This window comes from Festucalex cinctus, chromosome 1 (genome assembly GCF_051991245.1).
Source record: "Festucalex cinctus isolate MCC-2025b chromosome 1, RoL_Fcin_1.0, whole genome shotgun sequence".
NCBI classification, from domain to species: domain Eukaryota; kingdom Metazoa; phylum Chordata; class Actinopteri; order Syngnathiformes; family Syngnathidae; genus Festucalex; species Festucalex cinctus.
In genome coordinates this window covers 44,330,592-44,345,509 of record NC_135411.1, presented here as the reverse complement: position 1 = coordinate 44,345,509, position 14,918 = coordinate 44,330,592, and the positions used below count along the sequence as shown (strand labels likewise).

At 40.0% G+C, this 14,918-nt stretch overlaps 2 protein-coding genes across 5 annotated transcripts in view; one reads left to right on the top strand and one right to left on the bottom strand.

Moving 5' to 3' along the window:
• The window catches only part of chd7 (chromodomain helicase DNA binding protein 7), a 96,420-nt gene that overhangs the window by 77,010 nt on the left and 4,492 nt on the right, over nucleotides 1-14,918 (bottom strand). The gene's annotated exons all lie outside the window — the stretch shown is intronic.
• LOC144030994 (uncharacterized) lies at nucleotides 1,148-5,075 on the top strand. Its single transcript, XM_077538075.1, has 5 exons — nucleotides 1,148-1,488; nucleotides 1,635-1,701; nucleotides 1,870-2,035; nucleotides 2,235-2,376; nucleotides 4,995-5,075. The coding sequence occupies exons 1-5, from the start codon at nucleotides 1,282-1,284 to the stop codon at nucleotides 5,073-5,075; spliced, it is 663 nt and encodes a 220-aa protein (XP_077394201.1). The 5' UTR covers nucleotides 1,148-1,281.

Here is a 14,918-nt window from a genome sequence, read left to right as displayed (position 1 = left end):
TCACAGCAACACAGTAACAAATGCAAGTATTTCACAGTATTTAACAGTAATATTACAGTAAGCCACATGACGTGATTGACGGTACTCGGCAATGACTTAAACTAGCTCTCGGAGCCAGGAGCTCCACCTGAAGACACGTGACGTCTTTGGCACTCTACAGGAAGTGGACTCAAGAAATATGCCACAAAAAAAAAAGAGCGCGAACAAAAGAAGCTGGAGTGAAAGAAAAAAAGCAGCCAGTCTTAATTTATCTTCTGGTTGATTGGAGAAGGTAAGCTGCATACATAATGTCTGTTTGTAGTACACACGTTATTCGAAGTGATATTTACTTTCAAATGAACGTTTATTGCATGAGACAGTTCATATTTTGTTCACAAGAGCCCGAAACTGTCGAACGTTCTGTCACAGCATTTTCTATCTGTATTTCCAGCTATCTGGTAGCTAGCTTATTTACCTGCGTGGTGTTTCATTGTGTAGAAATAATTGTGTAAAAAATTCTTTCTCCTCAAAGCTACTACTCATGCCCATCTCCTCATGTTTTTTTGGGGGGAAACTACACACAAAATGTGTCAGAAAAAGCAGTTCCACACAATTAATTAAAAATTACACAGATGGTTGAAAATTAGGAATAACACACCGACATAGCTGTTTGACAAAGCATCATACGTTATAATAATTTTTGTTAACCTTTTTTCCAATTGTGTCTAATAGTGTTATTTTAATTTGGCATTAGGACCAGATCAGGACTATTTATTTATTTATTTTAAACAAATGAGTAAATATGTACAGAATATTCTTTTTTTTTTTTTATAACATGCTCATGATCATAATCTGAATTCAAATTGAAATTTGTATTGTTGGTTTCCTTTGTGTAATATCTGTTTTTCATCTGATAGTTGAAAATCATCTAGGGTAATTACAATTAATTAAGAACACATTGAACTTGCTTATTTTACCACACAAAAACATGTTATTTTTTCATTTGACAATACAAATATTTCTGTAGGTACATGTTCAATATCGATATCGTGACATTCAACAACTGTATCGCATATAGCATGTTTTTCCCATATCGTCCAGCCCTACTAACAATACTTTTTTTTATGTCTGTATATACAGAGGAAGGAATGAGTGGGGCAGATACAGCTCAAACTATAATGGAGAAGACCTATGTTATCCATAGAAAGTTTCTCAACAGAGTGCCTGCCCCAGCCATGACAGAAATAAAGGAAGAATGGCCTTTTCTCACAAAAATGCCTTTTCAGTCACTTTCCCCTCCTGATGGACTTTGATGCCCTTCAAAAACTCAACGAGGCAATTGGTCAGCCAGGACAGACCATCATGGACTACTTCGAAAAACTAGACAACCCAAGGATCCGTGATGTTCTGGCCTCCTATGATTCAAATGCTAACAAGGTTGCCTGCATCATGCTGCTCCTGATGACCTATTTCAAAGAGGCAAAGGAAGCTTTTGTGTTAGAAGTTGATGTAAGATTATTTTTTTTTTTAATTAAAATGGAAAATATTTACATTACACGCCATTTATTACATTGATACCTGATTTACTGTTGACCAATGAACAAGAGTTATCTTTTAATGTTATACCTATGCTATTTTGTGTTACTATGTTACAGCCATGTGCCACTGCTGTGGACGTCAATACTGGGGAACTCCCCAGCACTCCATTATTGATCGTTCAAGGTAATGTTACTAGGATCTTGTATTAACATTTCTAACTCAGTATTTTGTTTTATTGTAGGAATCTACATGACCACAATAATAATTATTATTACCATTTGTTTGCCACTTTATATCTGAAGCATGTCTCAAAGTGCTCATAACACATGATGTGGTATCTGCTCATTTCAGGTGAGATGATGAAGCCCTCTGGGTGGTTTCTGTCCATCGAGGGACTCATTGTAATGGGCCCAAACCCTCTGTTTTTACATGCAATAGCTGCTTTGTTTAGCAGCTATTACGTGTTCAACTTGGAGTATCCTGCTCCTGCATCGTCAACTCTGGAGTTCATTCAGAGGTATTGTATAAAGATCACATTTAATCTTGTAATTCACATTATAGTATAGGCTTCCAACTCAATGACTTTTCTTGAGGTCTAAAATTCTGACATAGAAGGTACCTGAGGCTAGCTTGGTGAGATGGATAAATGAGATGATAAATGTTGTCTGCAATAAGCAATTCTATTTAAAACTGAAACTATCTTTGCTTCTTAACAGGTGCTTCTTGGGCATCAACCCAGAAAGAGGCTCAAAGAGCCAGAAACGTAAAGCGATGAACCCTCAAGTGAGCACGCTGCTAAGAAGGCTCATCGTCTTTGAGTGGGCGTCATGTTTTTTTTTCCATGTTCTTGTTCACACTGTTACCTGTTTTTATCTGTTATTTGTATTCATACTGTGTTTTATTGTATTTCTATAGCGTGGTTGTATTTATGAAGTTGACTATAAAGTTGAAATTGAATGTTGAACAAAGGACATATAGATATATTGACCGTGTAGGATATATTGACTGACAATAAATATGCTTGCTAACAGTGAGTATACCTCAGAGTTGTCTGTTTAGAAATAGTTTATTTCAGTTGTAAAATAATTGTAAATTCACAGTAAATTGGAACTTCATCTGCATTACTTTCACAGTAAATTCCTGTAAACTTGTGCATTACTTTTACAGTACCCACTGTAAAAGTACAGGGCCTTGTTGTAATGATGTACAGCAAAATATTGTAATTCCCCAGCAATGTACTGTAAAATCACAGTAGTTGCTTTGCCACTGAAGCTGTGAAGTTACAGTATATAGTTGTGCTTTTACAGCAATGCATTGTAATATCACAGTTGTGAAATTACAGTAAATTGTTGTAAGTAAATTCACAATAAATTGCTGTAATCCTTACTGTGAAAGTAATGCAAAACTTATCCAATAATTTACTGTAAATTCACAGTAAAAAAATGTACAGTGCACGATACGATACGTATCACGATACAGGGGCCACGATACAATACGTATCGCGATACATATGTATCCCACATAAGACACATTTTATTTTGTTTTGGTTTTTTTAAACAAAATATAGGAAAATTGGTACACTGAGACACGTGCCACGTTAAGTTTATAAGTAAATAAATGTTGACATTCCTCCTCTTCTTTCATTTTTCTTAGCAAGACACAGTGTCCAATCACCGGTGAGCTATTTTTGCATTAATTGAAGGCAATTAACTTCAAAGACGCTGCTGGTTTTTATTTTTTAAGTACAATGCAAGCCACAAAGGCAAACGTGAACTGCCGATTTAAAGGTAACGAGCAATATCGATTCTGACGCCTGCGTATCGATACGTGTATTGTGATGAGGCCCGTAACGATATATTGCCGTATCGATTTTTTGAGCACACCCCTCGTCGTGAGTACGTTGACGCCACAGCCATATTGGATGAGGCAAAGTGAAGCTATTTGTAAAGATGCCACCTTCTGTTTCTCCTTGGAGATGTATCATCAAGCCACAACTAATTGGATTAATAAGGAATTATTATTACCTTTGATTATATTATCCCATTCAAAGTCAATCTTACTATTTTTGCCGATGTAATGGCAAATACAATTGCCACATCCAATAGGGCGGATGTGCTGACATATTGCTTCGAACGGGCCACCTGTTTGAACGGTGTCTGTAGCAGAATTAAAAAGAAAATAGGAAAGCAAAATCCTACCTCATTGTAGATGCCAAAACGATATGTGGGTCCCATAGTTGTTTTTTTTCCCCCCAAGTGACTCTTTAGTTGCCAACACGAAAGAAGTTTGTAGTATGTCCCTCCTCACTTGTCTTGTGCGCCAGCGTCCTCAGAAACATGCAGCTTCACTTGTACAAAATGTACATGACTCTTGCATTGCACGCCAACATTGACATATTTGTCGCGTATGCGCATAAGTCAGCGTAAGGCATACCTAGCATTATTTTCAGTAGGACTGTGATGGCTGTTGCAGATAAGACAATCAAACAAAACCATCCCACTATTTCTTCATATTGTAACATCTTGCAAGAATGCCGCCAGAAAACCTTACTTGTACAAATGGCCACCGTTGGCCGTAGCCAACGCCAAAAACAAGAACAATTCGGCGAGTGGCGAGCATTAGAAGCAATGAACTGAAGCAGCCAACACAAACGTAACATACCTCCGACACCGCGAGACCTGTGTTGCGTTTACTGACACTCGGATATAAGAGTGCTAAACCGAATGAATGAAAAATATAATAATAAAAAAAGGAGAACCATTTTAGAGATCCATGACTCAACTGGGCGGGCACAATCATCTTGGTGGGCGGGCACAGACCCCTATGGCCCGCCCATGATGACGGGTGTGCAGTACACAAGTTTACAAAATGCACGACACTACAGCAGCCGAAGTCATAAATCACAACAGTGGAGTGTTGTTTTAAAACCAAGCTCAAACAGAATAAACGTTAGACACTCGTCTCAAGGCCTCATGAGTCAAAAAAACTCACCAAAATTATGTGCACCTACGGTGCTACGCTTTAGTTACAGTGGTTCGGCTACCCCTTTCTTTCTTTCGCTCCTTCCGCTCCGTTTCAATGAGCTGCTTTCCGCGATTACGTAATCACGTGTTGTCAAACCGCGGTTTAACCGCAAATGCAATTAATCGTTCAGCCCTAGTGCAGACGTAGTTCTTTCTGGACATTTTGGAGTGATTCGGCTCGTCGTGTGTGTGTGGTCTTCCACAAAGTTTGATCCAGTGCAGACATTTTTCTTAGTTGTTTGAGGGTTTAGGGAAGGGAATAATCCGGACAGTGTCTCTCTTACACAAGCTGTAACTACCACAGGACGCCGGTTAGTCGATCGGGATAACGGCTATCACCCTTATACAAGCTGTGACTGTAGCGTTTAGCCATTTTTATTGATTTTTTTTTCTTGGCTTTGCATAACCACGCAATGCACTACCGGCAGTGCGATTGCTTTTATTTCTCCGCAGCAAAGCGCACATGCCGTCGCAGACATGACGTCTTGCGTCTTGATTGGTCTTGGCGTCTTTTACTACGTCATACGAGCGTAGTTTATGGTAAAGTCAGTTGAGTGGTGCACTGCTCATATGCATCAAATGCCACGGTTCGGGACTTGGGTCGTACATACATAGTGGTATTTTGAAATTGACCCACGCAGCGGGTGGAAACGTTGCGGCTCAAGGCGGCCAGCTTGACTCGTCGTCACGTGACTGCCGACTTCCAACATCAACACGACGCCACCTCAACATTATATTTAATTTCTAATTAAGGACGCTAAGAAAGTTAATCATTGTTAATTAGTTTGTCGTATGATACGACAAGTCTCCGGCGTTCGCAACTAGCCTCTAAAGGGAGCTACAGACAGCATTCTGCAAGCCAAACTGTCGCTGCATTCTAATACTGTCGGACATTTTAAACTCAGAAACAGAAAAAAGTACATCAATGCATTCACCGTTAATAATTGCCAATATCTAAACAATGTAGGCTTTCTATCAATTTATAAAAGCTATGTGTGAGATCACTGTTTTTGTTGGGCTTTTCTTTTTGTTTGCTTAATTACAGTCAATGGTCCAACTAGTCACTTCTGTTTACAATAGAGCGTTTTCACTGACGTCACGAACTCGGCAGTAACCCGGATGCGCGGCCATATTGGCGATATTGACGTAAACAAGCTAACGCAAGCTAATGGAAAATTAAAATGAGAATTGTTTGGCGAGTCTTTATCGATGTCAAAACAACTTCTAAAGCTCGGCAAAGCCCACCAAAGATGCTAAGGCATATAGGGACGGACTTGGCAACAGGAAAAAGCCCACGATTTGGAAAAAATACGTCTTATCAGCGGTACAGATCCGTATGAGTTGGCCACCTCTTCTTGGCTCCACGACGACCCGGCGATTCTTCCTTCAATTACATACCCCGACGTTGTGAACTAACTACCTGATTTTCTCGCCGGGCCTGTACACAGCAAAATACCTTAAATCGTACAAAGGTTTGGAAGCTTACAACCAAATGGTGTGTTCAGACGGTTTACTTGTGGTTTGAAATTATGTTGAATTCATTAATGTATATATTTATTTTCTCCAAAGGTTGAAGAAACGTTTGTTATGCCATAGCATAATTTATAATACACTCTTATATACACTGTTGTATTTATAATGCGGTTGAGATGCATGGCTTTCTTGAATAAATGTGTGTGCTGCTGAGTGACATTCTATATGTTGTCTTCCATAACCATTAAGGGTGTCACGATTTCGATTTTTTATCGAAATCGATCGAAATTACGTCACGATTTCGAGCATCGAAATAGAAGAGAGGACACACGATTCGATGCCCCCCCCCGCGCCCGCCGCCACCGCCGCCACCGCCACCTCCCAGGAAAGCAAATGAGACGCAGCCATTCAGCTACTAGCTAACGGCACTTGTTAGCTGACTTCTCCTGCAGTCATGATGGCAAGCGCGGACAGACACAGCAATGGTGCTTCAAGCCGCTCCCGCTTCTCTCGTCACCAGTTTGGAAACATTTTGCGTTCCCGGTGAGTTATGTCGACAACGTTCACGTTGTCGATAAAAAGACCACAGTTGCAAGATATGCTATGTGCGCGTACTGTACTCGGCCACGGTGTTACGCCCGGCTCGTCAAGGGGAAGGGAAGTAACACAATAACAGAAAATATAGAGTAGATAAACACGGGTCGACTTTAACATCTGAGTAGTTTTAATTGAAATTTCAGGCAGGGGTTTGACAAGGGAGTGAAAGTGGAAGGTGAACAAATAATAACCGCATTTGACAGAACTGACAGAACGGAGGAGAAACAATAACTAATAGGGGTATAATACACGGATACACAATAGCGTCGCGCTGGCACAGTCGTCCAATCGGAGTGTCGCGCTGGCACAGTCGTCCAATCGGAGTGTCGCGCTGGCACAGTCGTCCAATCGGAGTGTCGCGCTGGCACAGTCCTCCAATCAGAGTGTCGCGCTGGCGCATTCAAACTGAATGGCCCGAGCCGCCAGCCGTAACAACGGGAAACACGACAAACATGACGGGACATTTACGCAGGCATCACAAAGATTTAGATTTATCAAATTCAACTAGAAGTGGGAAAACAACGGTCCAACCAACTATTTCATCCTCATTTACAGTGAAACTTCCACACACTTCAGCTCGCGCGAAACGCCAGTTCCATAGGTCTATTTATAGCAGCAGACCTGCAGCCTTGGAAAACGCTGGATTCAAACATTTAATTAGTGTACTTGAACCACGCTACAGTATGCCCAGCAACTGTAAATGTTGGGATATAGTTTGTTCAGGCTGTATTTGTTCCATGACTTTGGATACAATATATTTTTTGTTGTTGTTGCACATTGCACATTATTTTAAGAGGAACGCACAGCACACTGTTGTAACCAAAAACAGTCAATAGATGGCAGGCACCCACTGTGACTTTTTGTTTTTGTTTTTTTATTTTTTATTTTACACTTCAGTAAGAACAAGACGGTTAACTTTATATTGTAAATAAATTCTTTGAATTTGATCATTCCTGCCTAATGTCAATTATCATATATTACATAAATTTACACAAAAATAATATGGAAATTGCATCACCTATATGTAGCCGATCTTTTGAAATAAGATTTACTGTACAATGAATAGAACCAATGATCATAGACTAGCCTTAGCCTACAGAAGCATATGCCTCTGTGTTATAAAGTGGGGGAGCGGAGAAAAAAAAAAAAAAAAAAAAAAATCGAAAAAAAAATCGAATCGTGACCCCAAAATCGAAATTTAAATCGAATCGTGGAGTTGGCGAATCGTGACACCCCTAATAACCATACAGTAACAATGATTACTTTAAATATCAAATCTTTTAGAAATATCTTGAGGCTACATATTTGCAGTCCTGGCAAGTATATGCAACAAAATGAATGGATGTTCTCACCACTAGAGACCGCTATTGTATTACTATTATCCTTCATTCTGATTGTTGAATTGTAACGAACTTCTGTCAGTGCCTTTACTGAAAACAGCTATAGACCGGATAGTTGCTATTATGAATACAGAAACACCCAAATCAAGCTTGATGCATTTAGCATTTCATCTGTGTGTTTTTATTTTTATGTTTTAGTTACTAAACAAAAAAATAGTTATCTATGAATGATTAATGGTATTTTATTTCCAAAGTGAATATTGAATACACTTTAATGAAAATCAACATCTGATGGACAAAGGTTCACCATTGTCCTCAACAAAGTTCTCTGTTGTGGTGCGGACTCGGAGCGTGGACAACTGAGTAGCTCCAAGATGGCTACTTCCGGGTTAATGACGCGCCTGATGACGTGTCATGAAAACGCTCTATACCTAATCATCCGCTAGGCTTCCATCCTCCATTCTAGTTGGTGGTATGTCAATGAATCAAAATAAAGAATAGACAAGCTTTTTTTTTTTTTTTTTTTACACATATTATACTTATAACATTTAACATCAAAAATACTTTTACAATAGTCCTCTACAAAGAAGCATTAAACAAAACATAGTATAGCAGTTTTAATTCATTTCTTTAGTTACCTGAGTTTCCATCTATCCCTGCAATGTGCTCACATACTCTTGGTTAGGAAACACTGCATCGAGCGACCTAATCCAAAGTAGTGTTGAATGGTCAGATTTGACTGATGCTGTAAGAGCTGGCCCCTCTGCATTGAACACACTAATATTCATAAAAGCAAACCCTTTTTTCAATTTATTTTAAAGTAATAAAATCAAATAATTGGCCTGTTCTATTGCAGTCAAATCTTGTTCCAGTAAAATATTTTGCAGCTGTATATCGAGTCGCTGTAAATCTTTTTCTTTTTTTTGTCTGTCAATCTTTTCGTCATCTGAAACTACACTATGCAAATTGAGACTATACAAAAAGGGTGCGACCAAAACCTGTGTGGTGCAACCACCTGAAAAAGTTGGTAGCACCAGTGCTACCAGTGCAAAAGTTAGTGTAGAGCCCTGCATCATGGACAGTGTTGCCGGTAACGCGTTACTTAGTAACGCGTTACTCAAAAAAGTTGCTTTCTAAAGTAACTAATAGTCTAACGCGTTACTTTATTCTACAAAGTAGTCTGATTAAAGTTACTGTCCAGAGAATCAATGCGTTACTCCACATTTTCATGAAGAAGGCAAACTATCTCACTGTTGTAACAGTCACAAACAACTACTGCTAACTACGAAGATGAGGCAGAAGTCATTGATCACCACACTGAATTCAGCCATGGTCTGGTCATGAATGGTTTGCACATTCAAAACAAAAGTGATGATACTTTTACTACTAGTTTTATTAACCAACAGGCACACAATACAACAAAAAAAGTGTGCATTATGGACCATAAAAGTGGTAAAAAAAATAATTTATTTCCATCCTCAACTGGTCTGTGAAGCATTATGGGATGAGGTCGTCTCCGCCCTCTCGCCAGGGGGAGTGACGTCAGACAAGTTACGTTTTCAGTAGGGGTGGAACAAAAAAACGATTCGACCGAACCATCGTTCGTCAAGGGGAGCTAAACGACCGTATCGGTTGCGAGTGAGGCTTTATGGTTTTCATAACAATAGCAAGAGTTCTGCGCCGTGCTCTACTTGTTTTGTTTACATTTCAGTAGCATCACCATTCAAGCTACTTCCGTGTTTCCGTGCTCGCGACACGGCGCGCGCGCGCGCAACGAGTGACAACATACAAATGGAGACAGTTAGCAGAAGCCGGTGCCGTACATCTCGGTATTTCCCATGGCTATCGAGTCCTCTCGGTGCACTTGTATGTCCCGGGCCGGCGTTGGTACTGCGCGCGAGCCAAAAAGAATAACTCCCGTGACGATCCAATGCATGGATTCAAACGACACAGGTATGTCCCACAGCCAACACACCAGCTATGCTAAAAGCACACTGCAAGTATCTCATTTCTCAGTTTGTGGCTCCCTGTCAATGTCTACAACTAGCATGAGCAGCAGATAGGAGAACTGAGACGTGCCCGCGATTACGACAGCCCAAAAAACAAAATATAAACAGTAGTGATTCTGTGGTCATCATCGTGTCTCAGATTAAAAAAACAAAAAAAGATGTCATACATTAAGCAAAAATGCAAGTGATGACAAAAGAAAAAACAATTGTTAAATACAAAAATTGTTGATTAAAAAGGGAAATGAACTTTTGGAAATATTTTTGCATATATTAAGTGGTTAAAATGTGTTTGATAGATTTATTGTTCCATAAGGTGGCTTCATATTTCTTTTGGCTGGACGGTAGGTTTATTTCATGTCTTAAATTTATGTTTCTGAAATACTTCACAATGTGCAAATATTCTGTTTAATTGGGTTGGTGTCTGTCTAAAGGTTAAATATTTATATTTAACATTAAATTATCAACCTTTTGTTTTCCTGATCCTTATTTTGAAGAGAAAAAACAAACAAACCAAAAAACAATTATAACTGTCAATAACTACTAATAAATATTTAAACTGATACATGTGTACACACTGGAATAGCGGAACAAACAAACAGAGGAATTTAGGGGATTTTCATTTTCAACCTGGATAGATTTTTATTTTTTGTTTTATAAAAAGTATTTACGTTACAAGAAGTCAAGAGAGACTGCCTATTTTGTTTTTCATAAAAAAACAACTTTATTTTCATGTTAAAAATGCACTTTCAATAAAGTATTTGGAACTCCGTTTCTACTGCATTATTTTTATGTTGAGATGGTGTTATCGGCAGCTGCTGAAAGTAACTAAAAAAGTAACTTTTAATCTAACTTAGTTACTTTTAAAATCAAGTAATCAGTAACGCAATTTAGTTACTTTTAAAACCAAGTAATCAGTAAAGTAACTAAGTTACTTTTTCAAGGTAACTGTGGCAACACTGATCATGGATACCATTCTGGTCACAATGTACAGTTTTTTGTCACTCACTATTGCCTTTTATTAGTAATATACTTTGATGTGAATGTTTAAAAGCTGAGGGAAGAGGAAAAAATAACAGGATGAGAATCATCAAACCTGGGAGAGGTGAAGGCTAGATTAAAAGACATGCACACATATGGGTCAGAGACATACTTGACATGGCTGGTCTGTCAGACACAAGCAGAAAAAAACACGCACAGAAAAGCCCTTAATGCCAGCCTCTCTTCGAGGCACAACACTCAGTCCAGAAGGTCTTCCCTGCAGGAGAAGGGTGGTGATTGTGGGGGATGGTGACAGAGGGCGAGATGACAGAGGCAACAATGACACTCAGCTCTGAATGTCACTGTGGTGCTCAAGACCCCCACTAACCTTTTGGTTGGAAATGAGAGGGCGGGGAGGGGACACGTGAGCAAGATGGAGATATGATAATCATAAGAATGAGGAGAGGAAAAAAAAAAAAAAAAAAAGACACAAAAGAGCACATGGGCTGTGACAGAAGGACTGAGTGGGTGGGTGGATGTGGAGCGATAGATGACAAGATGAAAGTGATGGAGGAAAACAACAGCTCTGTTTCTCATCTCTGCTAACGGGGCCGTCAACTTCTACACATGACCACAACAGACAAAATGGCTGCAACAAACAGCAGCTCAAATAGTTCAACGTAAGAGAATTCTATAGGCTACTTTGCCGTTATCAGTTCTTATAGTTCTTATCAATTGGCGATCTTTATTTCTGTTGATGCTGCAGTGTCTTTTGAAAGGTATAATTTGCAGTGAGCAAACCATACTTCATTAGGTGCCCCTGCAGAATATAAAGTGTATCAATTTAAAAATGCATTTAGTACTCTTTCGTCTTTAACATGCATTTTCTTGAGACATCGTAGAAGTTTCTTTGAAACAACACCATGAGTATGTAACCATTTAAAAATAGACAATGAATTACATGCCCGAATCATATATTATGTTCGTTGTAATGGGGGGGGGGGGGGGGGGGGGGGGATGCTGGTGGGGCCATTTACAGGGGGAAGTCAGTGCGCACAAGTTAATTTGTTCTGTGTGTGTGTATTTTTTTTCCCCCTGGGGGTCTTAGCCTGGTGGTGCAAGGAAGGCCTGGTGGGACACCGGGCTAATAAAATGCAGGGTGAAAGCCTGATGATTTATATATAGGCCTACATGTATATAAGACCGTGCTTCTGGAAATACTCAAGCAGAGGTAAACAAACATGACGCAGCAAAGAACCACACTTTTGGAGCGAGGAGGAAGCCTAAACTATTTAGGGTGGTGAGTGACATACAGTAAATAGAATATCTTTTATGGAATGTAGACAGTCGAACGTGCAAATTACATCTATTTGTGCAATGATGTCCTTGCGTCACACTTTCGAACAGGGTATTCCAACGAGCACAATGACCCTCTATACGGGTCATTCTTGAATCGTAGTTGCCACTCCTTCGAATTTCTAATTAATGCATTTGGAGGCGGGGGGGGGGGGGGGGTCAAATCCCGCCTGGGCCGGGAGTCTAGCCTGGTGTGAGTCCAGACCAAAAGTCGGGATATGGTAAGATTAAATACTAGGAGAGTAACAAAAAACGATTTGAACCAGAAATCCGGTTGTGAGTTTAACGATGCGAGTGCACCAGCACACGGACTAAAAATACCTTGAACAGGCTGATTGCCCGGTCAATACGTTATAAATCGGTTTTAGGTTGCTGATACAGCTGCTCAAAACTTTTTTTTTTCTAAAACAACCAAAACAGTCCAGTTGCGATCGATTCAATGCCCTGAGAATTAAATGTCCTGGATTAATGAGTATATTATTCACAAGCGAGCTGTTGAAACTGCATTTCCTTGACTAATGGTGCTTTTCCACCGGACCACTTCCACACCGTAGCGACATTTTTTGTCCATGGATGTTAGCGTCTACATGGGACTTATTCGGGGCCGAGCGGTTCAGTTGTAACCGCTGTTTAGAACCCTTCCGGCAGTGGTTCTGCAGCGCCGGTCGTCGGGGACTAGTGGGGCTGTGTTGTCACCTGTCATCTGATTGGCGGACAGCAACGCAGCAAGCAACGCAGTGGCACACGCCCCTTTCCTTGTTTTACGCGAGACTGAGTATTTCCTGTTCAATGTTTTGTTTCATTCATGCCCCTTTAAACAGGATTATTGTAAAGGCACACCAAACAGCCAAACAAAGTTATTTCATACCCATCATTCGTAATGTATGCCAGCTTTTATAGATTTAAAGAAAGCCTACATTGTTTAGATATTTGCAAATATAAACGGTAAATGCTCCGATGGACTTTTTTTCTATCAGAGTTTGAAATGTCCGACAGTATTTGAATGCAACTGCAGTTAGCAAGGGAAAGTTGGATTGACGTTTGATATTCACTCCTACAGTCTATATGAGGGAGCGTCTACAAATTTCATTCTCCAGGGTGATGTATCATTAAATCATCATAAAGATTATATATATATATTTTTTTTTATTTTGATTGCTGTAGTAGCTGGCAGTTATAAGGAACTACCTACTACAGCTCCAGTATTTATCATATCTCTCATTTTGGACAATAGACCCTTCCAGCTGACGTCACTGCTTAGCTCCTGTGGCGCCTCCCGGGGGGCAAACATCCCATAACAAATAAACGTAGAGAACTTGATTTTCGGCGAGCGTTTTCGTTAAAAGGTGGGAAATATGTCAAGTGCCACAAAACTGTCCCGAGTAGGACACTACATTACTGCAAATCATTGAAACCAGTCGTTTGAAGACACTGGCTACAAAAAAAAAAAAAAAAAAGTTGTGTCGTAGCGTCACGCTAGGCACCGTGCTAGTCTTTTACTCCTCACCGTCTTTCGCGGGGTTTAGAATCGCTGCCGGCAGCCAAAAGAATGCTCTCATCCCTCTTTGAGCCATTAGAGCATCCGTTGGCTGCGCACAACTTCACCAGAGCATTGGTCGCTGATTTATCAACTCTTTGACCTATTTTCAAGCTCACACTGTTTTCTAATTTACTTGCATTGACGTCCTGCCCCCCACCGCTAGGGGTGCACTTCAGTGTGACGTCACACTGGAAGGGTCTATTTGGGGACAATTAAAGGACAAAAATGACCATAAATGTTCAAAAATATTCACCAACTAGAGCTGCGAGCAGCTATAAAGGGCCCTCGCAGCACGGGCCACGTTGGAAGCAGAATTTCTTTGAAAATGCCATGATAAACCTTTACATGTGGATTTTTTTTTTTTTTTGCCAGGTGTGATGAATGTGTCAAGCTCAATGGGTTTTGCTGATTGTTAAGATCTGCAAAAATCAGCGTCTTTTTTTTTATTTTAAGGCAATGAGTTGCCCTGATTGGTATTTTTTGTAAAAGTACATATACACATCATCGCTCATACTCATTGCACAATGTTGCTTCTATTGTCCATAGAAGAGTTAAGCATATCCTTTTTCATGCGAAACACAAAATTTGATGCCCCGCCCTCATCATATAGTATTTCGAAAAGTCAAGATTTTTCCCCCAGGTCTTGACATGCTCCAGGTCACGTCTGAAGTCAGTCGGATAAAACGTGTAGGAGAAGTGGGCAAAAGTATGCCCCCTGTAAATGTGCAAAAATCGTCAAAAATGGGACATTCAAAAATTCGTAGCTCACTTCCTGTTTATTTTAGCATATGGGTCCAAGAGACTTTTTTTGTAGGTCTTGGGCTCCCTCATACACCTAAAAATTTCCGAAGATCTTGCTTAAACGTACAAGTGGGGCTGCTTCATTCGACACAATCGACTTATAAATTCATATCGGGATTAATCGGTATCGAATCGAATGAATCGATACCGACTAGCCGGACTACTTTCGTCTCGACCAACACCAGACCAGCTCTTGGGTCACAGGACGCTGTCAGCGGAAAGTCAGTGCTGATGCACACCACTGTAGGTGGGGATGGCGTAACGATTCATGTGAAAAATACCG

Bases quoted from the DNA above. Each gene is read 5' to 3' on its own strand.
- LOC144030994 (XM_077538075.1), top strand. From the start codon at position 1,282: ATGGACTTTGATGCCCTTCAAAAACTCAACGAGGCAATTGGTCAGCCA. The intron at 1,489-1,634 runs GTAAGATTATTT...ACTATGTTACAG, and splicing joins CTTTTGTGTTAGAAGTTGAT to CCATGTGCCACTGCTGTGGA. The intron at 1,702-1,869 runs GTAATGTTACTA...TGCTCATTTCAG, and splicing joins TCCATTATTGATCGTTCAAG to GTGAGATGATGAAGCCCTCT.